The sequence below is a fragment of the Trichechus manatus genome, unplaced genomic scaffold (assembly GCF_000243295.1).
Source record: "Trichechus manatus latirostris isolate Lorelei unplaced genomic scaffold, TriManLat1.0 scaffold00024, whole genome shotgun sequence".
Lineage (NCBI taxonomy): Eukaryota > Metazoa > Chordata > Mammalia > Sirenia > Trichechidae > Trichechus > Trichechus manatus.
Window position 1 is genome coordinate 21,516,863 of NW_004443960.1, and position 21,671 is coordinate 21,538,533.

The 21,671-nt window shown below is 45.4% G+C and overlaps 1 protein-coding gene across 3 annotated transcripts; it reads left to right on the forward strand.

Annotated features, from left to right (window-relative positions):
* Positions 1 to 48: 48 nt before the first annotated feature.
* Positions 49 to 15,711, forward strand: UBFD1 (ubiquitin family domain containing 1). Of its 3 annotated transcripts, XR_002823578.1 has the most exons (8): positions 54 to 177; positions 363 to 692; positions 1,823 to 2,031; positions 4,622 to 4,687; positions 4,840 to 4,945; positions 8,870 to 8,952; positions 11,577 to 11,814; positions 15,334 to 15,711. XR_002823578.1 is itself a non-coding variant. In XM_004373336.2 (7 exons), the coding sequence occupies exons 1-7, from the start codon at positions 153 to 155 to the stop codon at positions 11,685 to 11,687; spliced, it is 930 nt and encodes a 309-aa protein (XP_004373393.1). In that variant the 5' UTR covers positions 49 to 152; the 3' UTR covers positions 11,688 to 15,711. The 3 variants fall into 3 exon arrangements, 2 of the variants coding, with proteins under 2 accessions (XP_004373393.1, XP_023584293.1); XM_004373336.2 differs by having other exon boundaries at positions 49 to 177; positions 11,577 to 15,711; XM_023728525.1 differs by lacking the exons at positions 8,870 to 8,952; positions 11,577 to 11,814; positions 15,334 to 15,711 and adding exons at positions 6,229 to 6,280; positions 6,723 to 8,310.
* The last annotated feature ends 5,960 nt before the right edge of the window (positions 15,712 to 21,671 follow it).

Consider the following 21,671-nt stretch of genomic DNA (forward strand, 5'->3'; position numbering starts at 1 on the left):
CTGGGAAGCGGAGGAGGCGGGTCTCCATAGAAACCTCCACTTGTTTCCGGCCAGGCTGTGAGAGATTAGGGGCTGCTGCGGGGGCCAATCTCAACCAGTTTGCCTTTTCCCAGCGGCCTCTGCGGGAGCGGTGGGTGTTGTACACAATCATCATGGCGGCGGCCGGAGCCCCGGATGGTGAGTGTGGAGGGGCTGGCGGACGCCCAGGTTGGGCCGAGGTGAAGCTGGCGCAGCGGTGGGGGGACGCGGCCTGGCCCGGGAGGGAGTAACCTGGCCCGGGAGCTGTGGTCCGACGGGGGTCGGGCAGAGTCCGGTCCCAAGCCCAGCCCGCGGCGAGCGCCCACCCCCTAACCCCTTTGCAGGCATGGAGGAACCTGGCATGGACACAGAGGCCGAGACGGTGGCGGCCGAGGTGCCCGCGCGGCCTCTCAACTGCGTGGAGGCTAAAGCCGCGGCGGGGGCGGCGGCCGAGGACTCCTGCGCCGCGCGAGGCAGCCTGCAGCCAGCCCCGGCCCAGCCCCCCGGGGACCCCGCGGCCCAGGCCTCGGTCAGCAACGGCGAGGACGCGGGCGGCTGCGCGGGTAGGGAGCTGGTGGACCTGAAGATCATCTGGAACAAGACCAAGCACGACGTGAAGTTCCCCCTAGACAGCACAGGCTCCGAGCTAAAACAGAAGATTCACTCAATTACGGGTAATCTCCTTAGTACTGACAGCCAGCCTCCTCACTCCTGTTTCTAGTGATTACGCTGTGCTAGGGTGCGTGCTGGCTGCTTTACTTGTATCAGCTCCCTTAAGCCTCACAACAGTCGTCCGAAGTTAAGTACTGCCATGCCTAGTGTTCAGATGGTGGAAAACGAGGCCCATGATCATTGAGTGAGTAGTAAGTAGCTGAGCGAGGATTCAAGTCAAGGTCTGAGTCTTAGTCCCAAGCTAGTAGCTGATGTTGCCCAAGGATCTTTAATAAGGACCACTCGAGGCACTTGTTAAATATACAGCTCCCAGGCCGTTCCCCCTGTAGATTCTGATTCACTGAGTCTGGGATGTGGCCAGGAATTTATGTTTAGCAAGTGTCTTAGGTATTTCTCTTAAGGAAAATTTAGGGAACACTGCTTTTAGCCATCATGCTGGCTCCGTGACAGATGCTTATATTACTTAATTTTATCTTGTTTGTACCAACTTGCCATCTGTAATGATTTCTTTTTTTAAAGCTTTCTTGGCATGGCCCGTAAGCACCATAGGAGCAGGATCTTTGTGCTTCTTATTGACCACTGTATTCCTGATGCCTGTGGGTTCAATTCAAGTGATTGAATGACTAAAAACAACTTGGAATGAATGGTAGCCAATATTTATTGAGCAATTACTGCGCTGCACTAAGTGCACTACATCTATCTTATCTCTTAATCCTTAAAATAAGCCTATGTATAAAGAACCACTGTCATTTCTGTGGGAGCCCCTGGGTGGCACAAACAGTTAAGAACCTGGCTGCTAACCAAAAGGTTGGCAGTTCACGTCCACTCACAGGCACCTTGGAAGAAAGTCCTACTAATCTACTTCTGAAAATCAGCCATTGAAAACCCTATGGCGCACAGTTCTACTCTGACTCATGTGGGCTCATCATGAGTCGAAGGCGACTCACTGGCAACTGGTGGTTATCATCTTTATTATATAATTTGGGAAATTGAGGTTCAGAGAGATTTGTGAATTGCCCAAGTGCACACAAATGGTGGAGCCAATATTTGCTACCTGGTCTGTTGTCAGAGGGCTCTGGTCCACATACATTTATTTTTTCCTTTCACTGTCTGCCCTCTACCTTTTCCTAAGGTCTCCCACCTGCCATGCAGAAAGTCATGTATAAGGGACTTGTTCCTGAGGATAAGACTTTGAGAGAAATAAAAGTGACCAGCGGGGCCAAGATCATGGTGGTTGGCTCCACAATAAATGACGTTTTAGCAGTGAACACGCCCAAAGATGCAGCACAGCAGGACTCAAAGGCCGAAGAAAACAAGAAGGAGCCTCTATGCAGGCAGAAAGTAAGTCCTTTGTGATTGCTGGTCCTAAGAAGTTTGAGGCTTTGTCCTCTTGAGCCTTGGCTGGCTACATTGTCCCTAGAATAAGCTCCTTTTCGGACAGGGCCCATGATGGAAATTATGGCAGCAGTTGGGTGCGGCTGGCTGTTGAGTGGAGGTGACAACTACCTGAGATTTGCAACTTTGTCTCATCTGGCGGGTCAGTGTGTCTCAAGTCTGTCTACTTTAGGTTAAGGCCTTTGTAAAGGCACGTTTCAGACCAGACATTGAAAGGAATCAGACGCTGGTTTCTCTGTCCTATTCAGTGCCAGAGAAAAGTGCCATTCCTGGACATAAGGGCCCATTTTGCCTAAGTGCTTAAGTTTGTTTTTGGTTTGTGGCTTTCCCCAAGTCAGCAAGCCCAGTTCTGAGTAGGTAGGGAAATCATAGCTTTCAGAGGTTCCTCTAAAACTGACCCTTCCAGGAAACCACATGAAACTGACTAGAAAGATAACTACACAGATTTTTTTTTTTTTCCTTTCTCCTGACTCATGAAACGGAGGTGTAGTTTTTCACATTTTCTGTTGCTCCTTTTGGATGGAAGAGATTCACCCTTGTCTGTGTTCATCACAGCCAGTAAAACTCTTTCTGTAATTAGGATAGTTAGGTTATTTTATCATAGAAGGGATGGGTTGGAAAGATCATTACTGGAGATCGCATCACCCAGCAAACCCCACTTGTTGCTACGTAGCCTCCTTAGCCACTCTTGATAGAGTTCCAGGAAAACAGATATTCACTATTTGACCTGGTTCCTGAGTGGAGTAGACCAACTTGAATTAACGTCAGTTTCAGTGACCATGGGTACCAGAGCATATGGCCACCAGCTTAAGAAGGGCACAATCTTGACTAACAGGTCCATGATCCCTTTTTATGTTTTCCAAACCCACAAAAAAGATCTAAAAACCAGAAGTGTTTTCAGAAGTTTGGAAAAACCTGACCAGAACAGACATGAGGCTGGTTTTTAGTCTCATTTGTTACAATAAATGTAAATGTTCTTATTTTACTACAGAAATATTAACATGTTTGATAACATGGTGCTGCCCCAGACACCATGGGGATATTATGTAATATGTTTTAAAATTATATTACCTTTATAAAACTTCCAGAATTCTGAATTACAAAACATTTGTCCCTAAGAGGTTCAGATAAGGGCTTGTAAACTTGTATTAACATCTAAAAGGTGTTTATTTGGATACTTCACCCCAAATATGGGGTCAGTGTGTCTTGTAACCAGTTGGGTTCAATTCCATTTTCCTGTCTTCCCCTGCCACATGTGTGAAATAGTCAACTGTGAGCATGTCGGATGTGAGAAGATGTTCCCACTGGTCACACCCTTTGAGCATAACATACTTCTTAAGTACAGGTTTTGAGTTACTAATGGTAACTTAACAGGCCTAGAACTGTTTCCCTAGTGCAGGGAGAATTCTTCAAAAGTACTTGCAAGCTGTGACTCAATTAATGCTTCAAACCCATGCTGTTTTATTTCATTAATGCAATTGTGAGAGGGACCCAGTTCCCTGGCTTTTTATCACCTTTATCAGGAATCTAGTGCTGATACATAGGCTGACAATCTCTGCTGATAGTTTGGCAGTGTTGAGCCCATTCCTACCAGAGGGTTTCTGCCATGTGGCAAGGGTTTGAGCTGGCTCATGGCCACCAGGTGCTTAAAGACAATTAAGTTTTTATTTACCCTCTGCCCACTCATTACCCTATAGCTCTAGCTGCACCAAGCAATGACTCCACCTATAAAAGCAAAGATGGAGAGGAAACAAAACTCAGGCATTTGGGGCAGGCAAGAGAGCTGTTTAAGGGAGCCTTGAGGAAGCTACTTAGAAGTCTTAGTATAATGTCAGGCTATAAAATAATCAGTGTTTCTATTTGGAAATTTGGCTCAGCAGTTTCTTGTTCAGCTGGGGTTGGGTGCCAGGCCAGGAAGACTCCTTGCAGGGAGATACTGGACTAGATGTCTGTTGGAGAAATGCCCCTTCCAAGCAGTTAGGCTGATTACCAGTATCATTGTAGTTTCCTTGGGGTTTTAAGTTGACAGAAGCGACTATCATTTTGAACCTGCCAGCAAAGCCCAGCCTTTGTGGCTTTTTTTAACTTGATGTTGAATCCTTTTATTGGTGATGTTTTGGCGGCGATTGAGAGGAGAGAAAAGGATAAGGGAGTAGAGTTTATTTGAAGTAGCAGTCTGGAATTCTTTTTGCTCTAGAACCACCATATTTAATATGGTTGCCACCTGTGTCCGATGAAAAATAAAGTTACGAATTCCGTTCCTCAGTACACTAGCCACATTTCAAGCGCTCAATATCCTCAAGTGGCTAGTGGTTACCGTTTTAGATGGCACAGATACAGGGCATTTCCATCATTGCGGGAAGTTCTGTTGAACAGCACTGCTCTATAGTGTCGGAGGACCTATTAGTCTGTAGACGCAAAAAGGTTTTGAACCAAAACACCAAGGGTTTCTTCAGCCTGTCTGCCAGCAAGGTAGTACCATGACGAAAGTGTAGTCAGTTGGTTCATTTCGGTTTTTTTCTGACTTACGTTATAGCAACACAGGAAAGTGTTGGATAAAGGAAAACCTGAAGATGTGATGCCGTCAGTCAAGGGTGCCCAGGTAAGTGAAACTCCTTCGTGATCACTCTGAACATGAACTAGTCCTACTTCTGAGATGCCTGGAATCGTGTCCTTGCATCCAGTTTCGCTTCTTCTTTCCGTCTTACTTTGCTTCTGGCCTCTTCCTCTCTTACCGTGCTCTTGTGCCTCCAGGAGCGCCTGCCAACGGTACCCTTATCCGGCATGTACAATAAGTCTGGAGGGAAAGTGAGACTCACCTTTAAGCTAGAACAAGACCAGCTGTGGATTGGCACTAAAGGTATGTTCGTTAGTGCTCTCCACCACTTCCTGGCTCAGCTGCCTGCCTCTGGCCCCCAAAGGCACTCACTCTCTGGTGCCATTCCGGTCGTCATTCTGAAACCTCTCTCTCCTTACTATGCTCTGCGTGCTTCTGGCTTTTGATTTTGCTTTTGGACGCTTGCGTTCTGTTTGGACCCTTTGCCTTCATTCTTCTCAGTTTGCTCTCAGTGCCAGTCCATCACACATTGGCTCATTACTTGCACGGAATCACAGGTCCCGAACGTGTGGTCCAAGAGCCATGTCTGGTCCATAGGCAAGGGTTTATGGGTTTACACACAATCTGAAAAAAATTGGGAGATATCACTTAATCTGATTTTTTTGGCTTCTCTTGAAAAATGTCAAAAGATCTGGCCCTTGTGGGACTGCTTTCTCCCATGGCAGTGGTCAGCTGGAGCTGAGTGGTGGTTCCCGATGGGCCATGCTGCAGTGCCCGCTGCTTCCATTGATCTTCCACGTCACCTGTCTAGCCCCTGTAGGTCAGAGTTTGACCCTGTGCCAGGTGAAATTTCCTAACTACTGCCTAGGAATCTGGCCCTCCGCCTACTGCCTGGTGGCGCTCTGCCTGCCCCGCCCCTGCCTGTGCACTGCATCTGGATCGGGCTTGCTGGGAAGTGTCTCTTGATTATCCTCCCTTCCCCTTCCCCCAGTGGCTACAAAGCTTTGCCAGTTATACCCCGGAGTTGTCTGTATCACTTTCTTTGCCATCACATTGTGCCCACTTAGGCTCCCAGTGTCCTTAAACTTGGTCTATTGAAAGCAAGTTAACCTATTTCCTTGCCCCATCTTTGTTCTTGTCTGTATTGTCCATCTTCCATACTGTTTTTTGTCACTGGTTCTTGTGCCCAAAAACCTTTGTCTCTCTAAGGCCAGGTTCAACTGCCTAAACCTAGTGTTCAGTGTTCTCAACAACGGGGCCCCAGTTTAAGTTTTGCCCTAGCGTCCTGCCCTGCTTGCACTGTTGTGGCCTGTGTATTTCACCGGTGTCCTCTCCCTGAACTTCTCACTATGCTTTGCACAGCTCTGTGTCTCTGCTCAAACCGTGCCCTTACCTGGAATGCCTTCTTCCCATTCCTTTGTTAGTAATACAGCCTTCCAAGGCCCTACTTAAATGTCCTCTCCTGATAAAGTCTTCCCTGGTATCCCCCAACCCTCCAAATGAATTGCTGCTGCTTCTGTTCACAGAGCGCTCCGTTTAGGCCCCCAGAGCACTCATTTCTCTCTGACTTATCTGTCCCCCGTTAGATTCCCGGAAGAAATGGAACATGCTTAATTCACCTGTTTTCTGGCCAGCACTGTAGGTATTTAGTGCACCAGGTAAATGCTAAAGAGAAAGTATAGGGGGTCCCATCATCAGAAGTTAATTGCCTTCAGAGACAGGCCATTTAGTCTGCAGCTACTTAGAATGGAACCAAAGTGTTATGGAAAATAATGAGGGCAAGGGTGGTGGGGAGTGACAATTTATCATCTAAAATATGAAGCTTAGTTTCTTATTTTCAACTCTTTGCTGCTGCTTCAGTGAACAAAAACTGAAATGCCAAAACGCTTGATTTTTCTAACAATCTTATGTTAACTCGTCTGTTCTCCATTTCACCTTTGACTCTAACTGCATGGTCAAAGCAAAGTTTGCAACATATTTAAGAGCTTCCCCAGTTTTTAGGGGCCTTTGAACCCTCTACTGGTCAGATCATTGTGTCTGCAGAGCCTGTCACATCACCGCCTTGTCCTTTTCTCTTCAGTTGCCGGCTGCCCTGTCTCTCAGAGCCTCACTTCTTAATGACCATACAGGTGATTGTGCCTAGTTCTCTTCTCCATCATTACATTGATTTGCTGAAATCCTGTCTCCTGCTGGACTTCTCATTTCTCCTGTGGGCAGCCTAGTCAAAGGCAGTTTTTAGACTGATCCAGAAGGACAGTGATGAGCAGGGGGTTAGGTGTAGTGTTAAGGGAGGGACAAGTGTCTGGAGGAAGACCAAGTCTGTGAATGGTCATTGGCTCCTTCTGAAGATTTTCATGTTACGAGGCTGTGTAGGAAACAATCTGTAACTGCAAAGACAAACATAGTGAGAATCTTCCTGTACCTGTATTACAGGTTTTATTTTCGCTTGTGGGAACAACCACCTTTCTGTTTTGGCATAAAGGCAGAAGAGCTTTAGAAAAATCTGCATGTGTTAGGGCTTCAGAGCTATTGAAACCTTCCTCACTCACCAGCCTCCTTAAAGATGGGGCTATGAACTGTTTGTGTCTTCAGAGGCTGACCAAGGCTTAGAAACTTGACATTTGCCTTCCCACCCAAGACTGCTGTATCGCTGTACCTCAGGAGCCCGTGGGGGCAGGCAGTCCCTTCTCACATGCCCAGGAGTCCTGTCATCTGAGCGTCATAAGCACTCTTACAGGAGGACAGTTTGTTCGGGGAGCTGGCTACTAGCCACTGGCTTCATCTTTCTGCTGGCAAGAAGCTGCTGTGGAATGACCAGCCCAGCAGCCAGTTGGCTTCCTGATGGGGTGCTTTTCCGAGTGAGTGCCGCTCACGGAGTTCCACTCACAGCTTAAATGCTCCGACATAGCTTCCGTAGGAGGCAGTACTAACAGCTTCGGGCATAAAGCAAGAAGCACAGACTCCAGACAGGTCACATAACGGGGGAGGGTGTTTGCCCTGTTTATAGGGGGCAGTTGAGACTCTAATCTAGCTGATTGCTGTCATTCAGCAGTGTGGGCCCTGAATGGTTAAATCTTCAGAGTTTTCAAGAGAAGCCAGAAATCAGATTTTTGTGGGAAATCTCTGGACATCTCAAGAAGACAGATGTTTTGGAAAGTTCCAGTCTTAAAGATGACTGCTGGTCATGCATTGCATAGAGCCACTGAAGTCAAAACCTGAGTGAACATCTTCCGTCCCGTTTCCTCCCACCCCCATTTTTAAGAGACCCGTAGACTGGAAGTAAAATGCTTCTAGTCACCAGCTAGACTAGAACCCAGGTCTCTAAATCCCTAGTCAGTTGTGTCAACCTACCTATTTTCAGTTTCTCCCTTTTTCAGATTTTTCTTTCCGAAAAAACTGTAATGAGGTTTTTCCAAATTGATATAATTGTTTGCTGAGAACGGCCCTTTGCACCTGAGGTCTCTGCTACTTCCAGGTGGTCACGTTCTGTTGGGCGGGGCAGGGCTTCCACAACCCCTGCCATCACTGCCAGCCCCGCTGCGCTCAGCTCGCCTCCAGCACACCCATCTCACTCCTGGCCTCCTTCGCTGCCTCCTCTTTCTTACCTGCTATTCTTTAAAGTTGCTGCCAAATTCTTTGATCCCATGTGATAAGGGGTACCTCAAGTGTTCATCAGAAGAGGTTATAAATGTTTTAAGGGAACTTCTTAAAGTATGTGTATGTGGAGGGGAGTGGGGGACCAAGGGGTTGTCAGGGAGGGAGTCTGGCCGGGGGCCAGCGAGCCGGATCCAGGGAGAGAAACTAGTCTTAAACCCCTAAGCACTCCTCCTTCTCCTGTGAGCGCCACCGGGGGACAGTGCCGGCTCTTTGTTTTTGGTCTTGACTGTCCCTCGCCCAGATGCCAAAGACCTTATCCAGTGCTTGGTTTGGGTGATAAGGGTACAAAGGAATTTCTTGGATATTTATTAATCATCAGACTTTAAAAAACGATGCCAGGAAAGATACATCTCTGTTCTCAGAGAGCTTTAATAGACCCTGTTGCCCATGTGCTCCTCAGAAGTTCCCAACTCCCACGCAGGGTACAGCGATCAGAAGACCCTGTCCCGTTGTCCCTAGAGGGCAGGGCAGCAGGGACTTGCAGATCCCACAGCCCCCAGCCCTGACGAGGGACTGCTGAGTCAGAACAGGAGGGCCTTTGAATAATCACTGTAATCCCTCTCAACTTAGAGCGGACTGAGAAATTGCCCATGGGCTCCATTAAAAATGTGGTCAGTGAACCTATCGAAGGACACGAAGACTACCACATGATGGTAAGTAGCACTGGCTGGGCTGAGCCCCTCGCTAGACCCCTGCTTCTGCTTATGCAGCAGGGAATGGATTTCTAACTGAGCTTTTTAACTGAGAAAAATCAGTCTTCAGCAGGCACACTTCTTTCAAGACCCTCATGTTTTCTTCATCGCCTTAGAACTTGATCCATGACCCTATATCCCAAGTTTTATTTATTTTGCAACCCCTGCCCCTTCCAGCAATGGGATAGGCTTTTCTCTTGTTCCTTTTAAATGTCTCTTTTGCCTCCCTCTTATTTGTAATATTTTGTTTTTAGACCAGGAAAATAAATATAAAAGGAGGAATGGCTTCTGGATTTTTATTTGAAATTTTGTCTTGCCTCTACAAATAAAAGCTTCACCAGCCTTGGTGTTTGTGAGGACTCTAGGCAGCCTGTCTTCTGTAATGGTCCTCCTCTTCCAGGCCACAGCCATCAAGTGTCTGAGGACCTTTTGGGGAGGACGGTGTGTGGGACACGTGTTGTGCAGAAGGGTCTGCTCTGAAGAGAGCAGGCTACTCTTGAGCCGTCTTTCCTGGGACAGCATGATGGGAAGCGTTTCCCACATCTGCAGAGCAAAGGATTCCATGAGCTGATGAAACAAGCAGCTTAGGCACACCCTTTCTCTTTTCCCAGCACTGTTTGGAGGGGCTGCTTTAAAAATGCATTTTAGCTACCTAAATGCCCCATGTTGCTATGACAGGGACCTGACCTGAGCAGTAATAGGGTGAAGGCGGGGCCTTCTGCCATTCCGCATCTGAGGAGGCAGATTTTTCAGCGTGTAGCCAACGGGGATGAGTAGCTATGTAGGGCCACATTGCAAGGGAGGGAACTGCTCGTGGTTCGATTGTGGTTGGTGTCACAAAGTCCACTGCAAAGGGATGTGTTGGAAGACCCCAGGAAAAGGCAATCTAGCATTATAATTGTTCTCTCTTTGGGCAGGTGGTCAGTCCCCTTGCTACAGGAAAAATCAGTTAGTTGAAGGGACCCAAATTTTGGTTGGCCAGCAAGCCAGCAGTGTTCCCTGCCCTGCCCTGTTGACATCTGTCAGCTTGGTAGTGCTGAAGTAGGGCTGAAGCAGGGCTGTGGTCGGGATTGCAGTGCCTGGGGTGCAAAGCCCCTGGGGTGTTCTGCTTTTCGAGTAGTGACACCATCACTGGGGCCTCTTCAGGCCCTCTGGTGGCTCTATCACCCCTAGGCTCTGTAGACTCTAAAACAAGGATTGCAGGCCACTATGCCTGTGGAAATTTTGTGTGCTCAGTTATTTTTTTCTGTTTTAAAAACTGGATTTGGATATTTTCAACTGGGCCCCTCACTCCCTTTTGAAACATTCATGTTAACCAGTATGGCCCTCAAGAGTTCATAACTCCAGTTTTCAAGCAGCCAGGTAATAAGGATTTAAAACAGGCTGAGTGAACCATTTTGAATGTATTTTAAGAAATGGTGTGGATGAGTGATGACTTAGCATTTAGCTTAAATGCTCCCTTCTGTCTGGAATCATTTCTGATAGAGGGTGGTCTTAAGAGCCCCCTTCTCTCTTCTAAACACCAGTAAGAAGCACTTTTACGTTTGTCCTGACAAAAGTCTTTAATTCTCTCTTTTTGCAGATGCCATTTCATTAGCTAGATTGATACTGTATCAGAGTTCACATTAGAAAAGTGTGGCTGTGCTTTTTCATTTTTAGAGGAATGTTTAAAAATACAGAAAATAAAAAAAAAAAAAATGGTATTTTAACAAACCCAGATACCCATCACCAAGACATGACAATTGTAAATATTTTGTAACTTGCTTTAAGTCTTTTTTGTAAATAAAAGAAATTTACCAACAATGGCTTCCCCATGGTCTCCCCCTCTCCTTGTCACCATTATCATGAGTTTAATACATATCCTTCCCATCTGTCTGTGCTTTTATTTCCGCATACACCCACGAACGACACAGAGTACTGTTCTGTGTTTTTTCAGTTGACGTGAATGGTATCTTGGTATGCATCGTTCTGCAACTTGCTTTTTTTTTTCGGTTGGACATTAAGATCTGTTTATATTGTCTGTAGCTCTAGTTCATACCTTGTAAAAGTAATCCCATATTCATACAAAGAGGCCACGTCACTTTTAATTGTGCATTCCCTCACTGACGGATATGTAGGTTGTCCCCAGGTTTTCGTTATTTCTGACAGTGCTGTTTTGAACATTCGTATCTGTTTCCTTCTGCATGCGTGGTAATTTTTCTAGGGCAGCAGTTCTCACACGGTGGTTTCCGGATCAGCACTATCGCAGCACCTGGGAGCTTGCTAGAAATGCAGATTCTTAGGCCCCCCAGGCCCACCAAATCAATAACTCGGGCAGAGCCCAGCAATCTGTGTTTTAACAAACTCTCCAGATGATTCTGGTGCAACCTCAAGTTTGAGGACCGCTGCTTTAGGGTTGGCTATGCTTAACTCTCCCACTTTATTTTTTTGACTTGTTAGGAGAATGCTCCCCATGTGCACAGTTTGTTGTTGTTTTTTCCTTCCCTTTTGAATTAACTCACTCCCCACCCTCCCCTGTTTGTTGTTCTGCCTCCTTAGTCTCTTGACCTCTGAAGTACCGCTTGGTTTTCCTTTTTCCCTTCCAGGCGTTTCAGTTGGGCCCCACGGAAGCCTCTTACTACTGGGTGTACTGGGTTCCAACTCAATATGTGGATGCAATCAAAGACACTGTGCTGGGGAAATGGCAGTATTTTTGAAAGCACTTTCACCTCTGGCCCAGGAGACTGACCCAAAGTGAAGGACATTGCTGGGAGAGGCCTGCAGCATCCCTGGATTTCAGAGTTCTGGAACTTTGTTCAAAAAACAATCTGTATCCAATCTAAGGTGATATGATGACTGAAGCCAGAGGTGATGTACTTTCACCATTAGCTTAATTTTAACTTAAAAATCACCGGTCCCCTTTTCTTGCAGTCAGCTTCATACCATTTTTAAAGTCATTATGGTGGAAATCAATAAATCTGAATTCCGAACGTGCTGCGTGGAATAGTCTTAAGTGTGTTTGAGAGTAGATCTGCCAATTTTGTTTAGAAGGGAATGATCTAAAGCTTTCTGGGTTTTTTTAAAAAAGTGATTTCAATGGAAATATTTTCATAAATCTTTGGTTGCTAACATTTGGACTGCGTTGTGATAAGTTGGGTTTTTGGTTTTTCTTTCCCTTATAAAATTGTATGCAAAATGGGAGGGTTAGTAAGCCATATTTTTCTGCCCATTGATTCAGATTTAATTCTTTCCCTTTCTTATTTTCTCACTTCTTAGATTTGAGTTTTTGTTTTAAAAACCCAAAGATACCACTGTTCTTTTTGTACCTCATCCACGGTTCTTTTCCTGGGCTCCCTCCCACCACGCTGCTGCTTGTGAACGAGTGGTGGGAGCGGAAGGGCTCTTTGGTCTCGGTCAGGGAGCTCTCACCCCTGCTCTGGCGTTTGTCGGGCAGCAGAGTATCTCGAAGTGATTCCTGTCTAAATGTCTTGCCCTTTGGCTCTGATCTCCGAGGAGTTGGACCACTGGCTCGGGCTGTCTGCAGCCCTCCCCAGCTTGGTTTTGAGGCCCAGCCTGGCCATGCCTGGGCCATGCTGCTGAAAAGGCCATGCTCCCAGGCAGACAGAGGGCTTCTTCGTGCCAGGTAGAAGCTAGTTTATACAGCCGTAATACCTTCTTTATTTGGAAGTTTTCAAGAAATTCTGAAGCAGTCCAATGGTTACTTCGATTATGCTTTTCCATTTGGTCCTTCTGCTCATCTGTTCAGTTCAAGTGTCCTTTATCCCAGATTCAGAGATGCTGCCTTTCTCAATAAGATGACATCTGACCTAGTGGGTTGGCTGATGTACTTAAACAATGAAAATGGGATAAATTGCTTTCATGATTCGATCGCCCTCTTCTGGTTTTAGCTCTTATGTTCTCGGTACACGTGAACTTCTGTTGTCTCCTGGTGACTTGATTGACCTGAAATGAGGGAAGTCTCTTGGTGAATGATATCCTTCGTGCTGTTTGCTGTTTCTCTGCTGCTGTCTTTGTGATTCTCCTCTCACTGGTTGCAGGCTCTCATAGTAGGGTTTGGCGAGAGATTCTCCAATCTTCACATTTTGGATTCTAGGCTGTTAGCCCTCACTCTGTGAAATGTATTCGCATGTGTTCGCCTAAGACAACTATTCCTTGTGAGCCAGTTAATGGTGATATTCCACACTCCTCCCTTCTAAGCTGTAGTTCAGGAATCCAGCCCATGTAGACAGACTCTAGCTTTTCATGGTGTAGTTGATGCCAAGTTCTGCATCTGGGCAGGAAAATCTACTCTTGCTTATTTTGGAGACATACGTACATATGTGAAGTGCAGCATCCAAAAATCTGCCTGTTTTTCACCCGTTGAAAAAGGAGCAGTAACTGTGGTTTTTCTGTCCTTGTTGGCCTGTAGTTCCTGGGGAAGAGACTGCGTCTTCGCTACTCATCAGAGCCTCCCTCTGCAGTTAACAGGGCTGCAGAGGAAACCATCATGTAGCAAGTGGAGCATCATCTCAGTTCACACACTGCCCTTTTTGTTGGCCAACACTCCTGTCCTAGTGGCTTGTTCTGACAGTACCGCACACCCATTGTTGATCTCTCAAGGCAGGTGTCTGCTTCCCCCAACTTGCCTTGAAATGCTGCTTTCAGAGGCCTCCTCCTGCCAGTTCTCATCATTTGCCTTGTTGGAGTGGCTCCCCACACTGTCTGACTCCCCTTCCGCCCAGTGAGAGTGTGCGTTCCACCATCTCCGTGCTCCCTGGGAGCCAGACTGCTTCTCACTCAGGCTGGTGTCATTTCAAGACAGGACCAAAGCCTGCGTGAGCCTTTTTATGTTAAGTAAAATGGTGCTTTTTTCCTTACTTCAAGATGTTATATATAGACAATAACATACATGATACCTTTTGGTACGGAGCTGTTTGAGTATTGCTTTACAGAGCTCACTGAATCTGCTAGAGCGATCTTGAGCTCTGGCTCCTGACCCTGTCTGCATGGAAGACCTTGCTAGAAGCTTTCGGGAGAGCGGGAGAGCAGAGGTAGACAGCACCAGAAGCCACTTGGGGGAGTGTTTGACTTAGATCCTTGTCTGGGTCACAGCAGTGTTCACTACTTTGTCACGCTGTCCGTGACTGTTTCTTACAGTCCGGAATGTACTGACTAAATCTGTAAGCAGATGGAAACACTCTTCCCCTTCCGTAGCATAACAGTGTTTATTTTTTTCTCAGGATTATTTCTGTACAGTTTCTTCACTGTCACTCTCTTTTCTTTAGTCTGTCAGAGGATACGGTTCTTTTCCTTGGGGTCGCGATCTTCCCTTGCTGTAGCAGAGGGTGTGCAGGTGGATAAGGGAAGAACTGCTTCCAGTGGAGGGACTCTAATGTGCATTTATCTGAAGCTAGAGATTGAGGGAGGGCCTGTTCACCGCTAAGGGGCTAAGGGGGTTGCCGTCTCGTCCATGTTGGACACTTTGCTGGGCCTCCTGATGGGCTTTTGTCTTTCTAGAGTTTGTACTGGTGAGCCTCTTGCAGGTCTTTGCTCACAGACATCATGCCTTTTTTTCCTTACCTGAGGTGACTTGCCAGAATAATGACAACATCATCCTTTCTAAGGCCTGGTCCCTCTTATCTCTGTCTCAGTCCAGTCAGAGAACTTAGAAAAGATAGACTCTCAAGTTGCTGGAACCCTTTGGTATTAAGTATTTTAATTGATGATGGGCCCTTTGCAAGTAGCGTTAGCTCTTTTTAAATGAAGTTGAACTGAACTAAGGATGCACTTTCTTATGATCTTGTGGACATAGTAGGGGCACAAGTGAGGCCCGCCGTTGGCTCCTTAGTTGCTGCTTTATTTCATGAGGGCCAAAGAGATTAATTTTGCCATGTTGCCATGTCTCTGAGAAGTTGCCATATTTCAGCCAGAAGGGGTTTGCTCTCTTCCTCTTAGTTTAACCATGTGCCTGGAGGAGCCGTCCGGGCCCTTGCACTTGGCCCACCCTTGCTTTGCCAGGGGCAGAGAAGGGAAAGGGGGTAGATTACATGTGCCAAGGGTGTGCAAGGGCAGGCTTTCTTTCCACCGCATCTTCTGAGGGAGACTTCCTCTTGCTCCTTGCCTCTGTTCATGCCTGTTGTCTTGGAAAAGGATGGTCCTTTGTCTTAAGGCTTTGTGATAAAAGTCCTCTCCAGCTAGGATCGGCACCTGTTTCCTTCCTAATCAGGCCTGGTGACTTTTCTGAAGTTACAGGTGGTCAGGAGCCCTCTAATGTGCAGAACATCTGGTAGATTTACCTACCAGGCTGGGTGTTTCTACTGCTTTCTGAATTTCTAAGAACCGTTTTCTTTTTCTTTCTTAAAGAGTTCTGCAGAATTATTCGACAATATACGTAAGTACCGTGTCTCCTTGTGGTGTATGCTTTGTTCTGGTTTTTGTTTTTAAATCACATGCCTGTTTGGGAGGAGATGAACATATTTAGTCTATTAGATTTGCGCTGCTGGATTTTTTTTTTTAAGTGTAACCTTGACTAGCTGTATTATTGTTTATCCTGTAAGATTAGTCTATCAATTAAAGTTTGATAATTAATTGCGTCTCTTTTTCCTTCCAGTTCTTCATGCACTTAATCCATACTGGGGATTGACCAACATTTGGAACTGGGCCCAAAGCCATCTTTTTGCCTGCTGTAGTTTATTATATTACTGTCTTATTTATTTGGCCTTAAGTATATCCAAATTTGAGGGGCCCTGGTGGCACAGTGGTTAAGCACTCAGGTGCTAACTGAAAGCTTGGCAGTTTGAACCCACCAGCCGCTCCACGGGAGAAAGATGTGGCAGTCTGCTTCCGTAAAAATTACAGCCTTGGAAACCCGATGGGGCAGTTCTGCTCTGTCCTGTAGGGTTGCTATGGGTTGGAACTGACTCGGCAGCAATGGGTTGGTTTTTGGTTTTATATCCAAATTCATTCTCCACTGAAAACAGCAGATAAAGGGATTGGATTTTTTTTACTTTGTGTTATTCAGAATGCCCAACTTGACAGTCTGCTACCCTCTGCTAGGGTAGCCCTCCGTTGCCTGCTCAGCCTCCCCGTCATTAGAGGGGAAGCTGCCTCCCCTCCTCCTGACTAGGCGCCTCGTGTAAGCCCAGCCATTTAGCCTTAGAGGACATTAATAAAACACTGAAAACAGAGCTTCAACTCTAGCCACAGGCTATCAAGACCCAGGAGGAGGGAGGGAAAAATCTGTTACCAGCAGTGGGACAAAAATGGAGTCCTTGGTGTGAAGAGTGATACAGTTGTCAGAACTGGTTTTGACCCAGCAACTCTCCCATTGGACCGTCTCTTCTCTTTCCCCTGTGTTGTGAATGTTTGTGAAGGTTTTGTTCTCACTTCCTCTTCCTAGCAAGGGAAGGGAAGGGGGTCAGCTCTTTTCCTATTCTCCCCATACCTCATAATCCAGGCACTTAAGGAGAGGGATGGGATGGGATGGGTAAAGCCACATGCTGTATGTTGGCTGATTCCCACCTAGAGAATCCTTTGTTTGCACAGAGGGCACATTTGGATTTTACCCTAATTCTGAACATTCACTTCAGACACCTTAAAACTAGTAAGATGATTGACTCCCTCGATGGAGAATGAGATAGACATCCCTCCAGTCTGAATATCTTCCCTTACCTTTTGGGGAGATGTTTGAGCATTTTCTCAAATGTAGGTAACTAAGTTTGGGTGGGGGAGATAAGACAGGACCTTTTGTATAAAAGGGACCCCACAAACCAGACAGTCATTAGAGCAAGAGGCAACAACTTTCTACTTTTGCCCAACAGTGTTCTGTCCAGCCCATCTGTCTGTGGGAGGGTAGAGGCTTCTGGCCTGGGGGACCTCTGCCAGCACCACTTGGCTGCTTTCAGCTGGGCTTTTCTCCCCGTCAGGCTGTTCCTGTTTCATCAAGGCTATTTTTGTTCTGAAGCCTTGTTAGCCTGTTTTACTCTCCTGATAGAGTTTTTCCTTGCTGTTTACCCCATTTTCTAGGTTAATTTTCAAGTTTTGTGCTCCTCTTTTTACCTCTTTCCCCTTTACTTAATTTTAATCTTTAGCTGTTTTTACTTTTTAGTTTTGAAAATTTTCAAATTTGCTGAAAATAAGAAATAACGCTACAGTGAACACCCTTAGACCTTTAACCTAAGTTCTGCAGTTGTTTAAAATAGTAACCATATTTATTTTCTCTTTCTGCACACACACATGCACACACATACATTCATTTTGCTGAACCGCTTGTCAGACATCACGCAGACAGTTTGACACTTCATCTGTGGTTATTTTAGCACACATCTCCTAAGAATAAGGACATTCTCACACCTATCACAATACCATTAGCTCACCTAAGAAAATATCAATTCAGTCATCTCATCTAACACAGAGACCATATTCAGATTTCCTTATTTGTCCTTACATATCTTTTAGAGCTATTTTTTCCCCATCAGTAATTCTTATATTTTTAATTCTAATCCACCTTTTTTTTTAATACCCTGTAAATTTTTCTGTTGTTGCTAGTGTTGGCTTTTTGGTCTCATCTTAATTTCCTGCCATTTTGTTTTAATTTTAGTTTTCCTTTGTGACTCTTACCTCTCGTCCTTCCATTCATATCACCGGTCTCATTATGGTGTATGCTTTGAGTTTTCATGGCCCACAAGAGCTGTGGTTCTGGAGGTGGCACCGTCAGAACTGTCACCCCCAGAGGGCAGTGTCCTCTCTGCCCACTGCTCTGATCACTCTCCCATATCTAAGTCTCCCTAAGACTAACAGACTCCAGGGGCCCGTGACTCAGGACTGACTTGGTTGTTGGCAGTAAACCCAATTCAGATGACTTAGGCAAAAGGGGTCTGGCTCATATTTACTGGGAAGTCCAGACTGTTGGCCATAGCTCAGTCCAGCTGCTCAAGTCAGCTTGGTGTCTGATCCACTAACTCCCAGCTCTGCTTTTTTGTGTGTTGGCTTAGATTTTACCAGACTTGGCAACCCCAAGGGAAAGAAAATTTTTTTCTTCCCCAATAGTTTCAATAAAAGTACCAGATAAAGCTCTTACTGGCTTGTTTCGCCACCCCTGCCCTCCACAGCCATGATAACCATTAGCCTGTAAGACATGAGCTTAGTTTACTTCCATTCATTGTGAGCCTGGGGCTTTCAGTGAACATCCACACCATATATAACAGCAGCTTTGACAGGCCACCTAGCAGGATTTTGATTTGCTATGTGCCAGGTAATGCTATTTGGAAAGCACCTTCTCTGGGCTCCAGCCTTGGGGTAAAGAGCGGGTGGTACTCTGTGTGCTCTGTCTACAAAGGACTCGCTCTGAACACTCTGCCTTCGGGTCCTGTAAGGTCAGCTCCATTTATTGAGTGGCAGGCACTGTGCCAAGTGCTTTTCACATTTCTTTTGTCACCCCTGCTTTACACATTAGAGGAAATCGAGGCTCAGAGAGGTTGGGACTTACCCAAGGCCACATGCCTGTTATTAGCTGAGGCTGCAATTCAAAAACCAGATTTGCCTGATGGTAAAGTCTTTGCTCTTAGATACTCAGCTTATTGTTGAAAATTTAGGAAAGAACTCAGTCTGCATTTATTTATTTTTGCTTTCATACTTTTTTCTTCTTCTTTCCCTGGTTTAGCTGTCTTTTTTTTTTTTTTACTGTGCCTTTGTGCATTATTTTAGATATATCTTGACTCATGGATAGATTAATAAAGTTTAATTGCTGGAAAAAAAAAAGCCTTTTAAATTTTTTATAGATATTGCCAGGTTGACCTGTAAATATTGTACCAGTTTACAACCCAGCTGTCAATATAAGAGAGTGCCTGTTTTCCCATATCTTCACTTACAATGAGGATGATCCAATTTTTTTTTCTAAATTTTATTTTTGTTACTGTTGAGAATATACACAGCAAAACATACATTAGTTTAACAGTTTCTGCATGTACCATTTAGTGACATTGATTACATTTTTCGAGTTGTGCAACCATTCTCACCCTCCTTTTCTGAGTTGTTCCTCCCTCATTAACATAAACTTGCTGCCCCCTCAAGGTCCTTATCTAATCTTTCGAGTTGCTGTTGTCAGTTTGGTCTTATATAGATAGTTTTTAAAAGAGCATAATGCTGAAGGCAGACATTTTTTATTAGTTAAGCTAAACTACTGTTCGGTTTTAAGATTACTTCCAAAAACGCCTGTTACCGTCAAGTCAATTTCAACTCATAGTGATCCTGTAGGACAGAGTAGAACTGCCCCATAGGGTTTCCAAGGAGCGGCTGGTGGCTACAAACTGTCAACCGAGCAGCCGAGCTCCAAACCACTGTGCCACCAGGGCTCCAGGATGACTTCAGGGGATATTTTTGGTTTAAGGCTTAAACATTATCTCAGGGCCATAGTAGTCTTAATGGCAATAACTTGTGCTTGTGAGTTCGGTTTTTTAAAACTCTGAACCTGGCATTTTTTAATTTTTTCATTGGCTACCATTTTTTTTAAAAAGTTAGAACAGTAATACATGCACTTGTAAAGAGATGTCAAGTGACAGGCAAGTTTCTCTCTCAGTTCTCGTAGCTTCTGAACCCCAGCTCTGATCTGTCCCTGAAGGAAGAATTCACATTTGGCTAAGTTGCATCCCAGGAGTGGCGGGTTCAGTCATTCCTACTTAAATCACTTATCAGAATGAGGGGGAGGGGGCTCCCTGATGGGAATTAGGGTACTAATAATAGGAGGAGGGAACAGGCATTGGAGAAGCGCCTTGTGTATACTCAGACTGTAGCCCTGGCTCTTGCTTGTGTGTGTTATCTGTTGCCTGCTTGGGTCTCCCACAAACACCTCAAATCCAACATGTCCCAGACTGATCCCCCTTCAAATCTGATCCTTTTCCCCTATTTCCTAACTTAGATAGCAGATCACCTAGTACCTAACCCAGGCCAGGAACTCGGGAGACATCCTAGCCTCGTTTCCATCTCCAATGCCATTTGATCAAATTCTGCCACTTTTATTTTCAGAGTTATCTTTTAAGTCCATCCTCTCTTTATCCCAACCTGCGAATCTTCATTTCTCTTATGGGCTTTTCCAGTAACCACCAGGTTCATCCCCTTCAGTCCACCCTTTGCATCCCACCAGCAATCAATCGCGAATACATTTCACCATGTTTCTCCCTGCAGAAATCCACAGTGACTCCTACTGCCGACAAGTTCCTTGACCGGATTGTGAGGCCCCCCTCCTTCGTGACCTGACCCCAACCACATGTGTAACCACAGTCAACCCTAACCTCTTTCATGCTCTAGCAGTATCCCAGACTGAACAAACTGATGTTTTACCTCCTATTTTTGCACATGTGGCTCCTCCTGCTTGTTATCCATGTCTCCTGCCCTTTCTGCATGGCTGACTCCTCTATAGCCTTGAAAATTGTGCTCAGGCTCACTGCCCATTGAAACCTTTCCCAAGTGTCAGCAACTCAGCTTCTGCTGAACTACTCCCACAGTTTTCACATACTTTAAATATTACTTTTATTTTTCCTTTTAGTACACGTTATAGTTTAGAAAATGATTATAAAAAATAAACCACATGTAATTTCTACCGTATCATCATAATGGTCATTAATATTTTGGTTTTTCAGAGAAATGGGATCATGTGCTTTATATTTTCACGGAAAACACTAATCTTTCCAGGTCACTAACTAAACTTCTGCCTCTATTTAACCAATCCCATTCTGTTGGTTATCCAATTTTATGCCATAAATATACTTCTTGTTCCATTTATCATGTTGAGTTTCCTCCCATCTTTTTATTTTGAAAATTTTCAAACCAACAGAATAGTCGAAACAGTAAGTGAACATGCACCCATTGCCTAGTCACCAGTCAACATTTTGCCACATTTGCTTTCTCTGTATTCAGTTTTTTGCTGAATTCATTTGAAAGTCAGCTGCAGACATCTTGACATTACACTCCTAAGTGTTTGGCGTGTGTCTCCTGAGAATAAGGTTATTCTGGCCACTATGTAATAATATTAATATATCTAAGGAAGTTAATATTAAGCCTTTTATATATAGTCCAAAGTCCAGGCCTTATAGACTCCCTCACACTCTGGATTTGTCTGTTTCTTCATGGTCAGATTCAGGTTAAACATTTTTAGCAGGAGTATCAGTGTACCCATCAGGAGCAGCACACGATGTCAGTTTGCTCTATTACCGGTGATGCCAAGTGGGACACTTTCACACTGAACTGTCTCCCTCCCTGGATGCTGAGCTCCCTCAGCTCAGACATCGTCGTTTCCTGCGTGTTCAGGCCCTGGCAGAGTGCTCCACACGTGGTGGCCCTCGTCTCACTGGGCGAACGAGTGCACTTACTGAGGACACAGTGAGAAGGCGGATGTGGCTGAGCTGGAGATGTGTGGGAAGAATGGCTGGAGACAGGGCCAGGACCAGGTGGTGACAGGCCTCAGAAGCCACCCTCTCACCAAAGGAACTTCCAGACTCCTGCAACAGATGCAGAAATCCTCAAAAGCATTTGTGAGAGGCCATTAAAACTATATGCATACAGTTCCATTTATTTTGTTCCCTAATTCACACACACTTTGGAATGATACATTTGGCCAGTTCACTGCCAACGTACAGCGACACTAAAGTCTCCCAGAGAACATTCTAGCAAGTTCTTAGAGCAGACAAGCTTTTGCTGTTATTTGA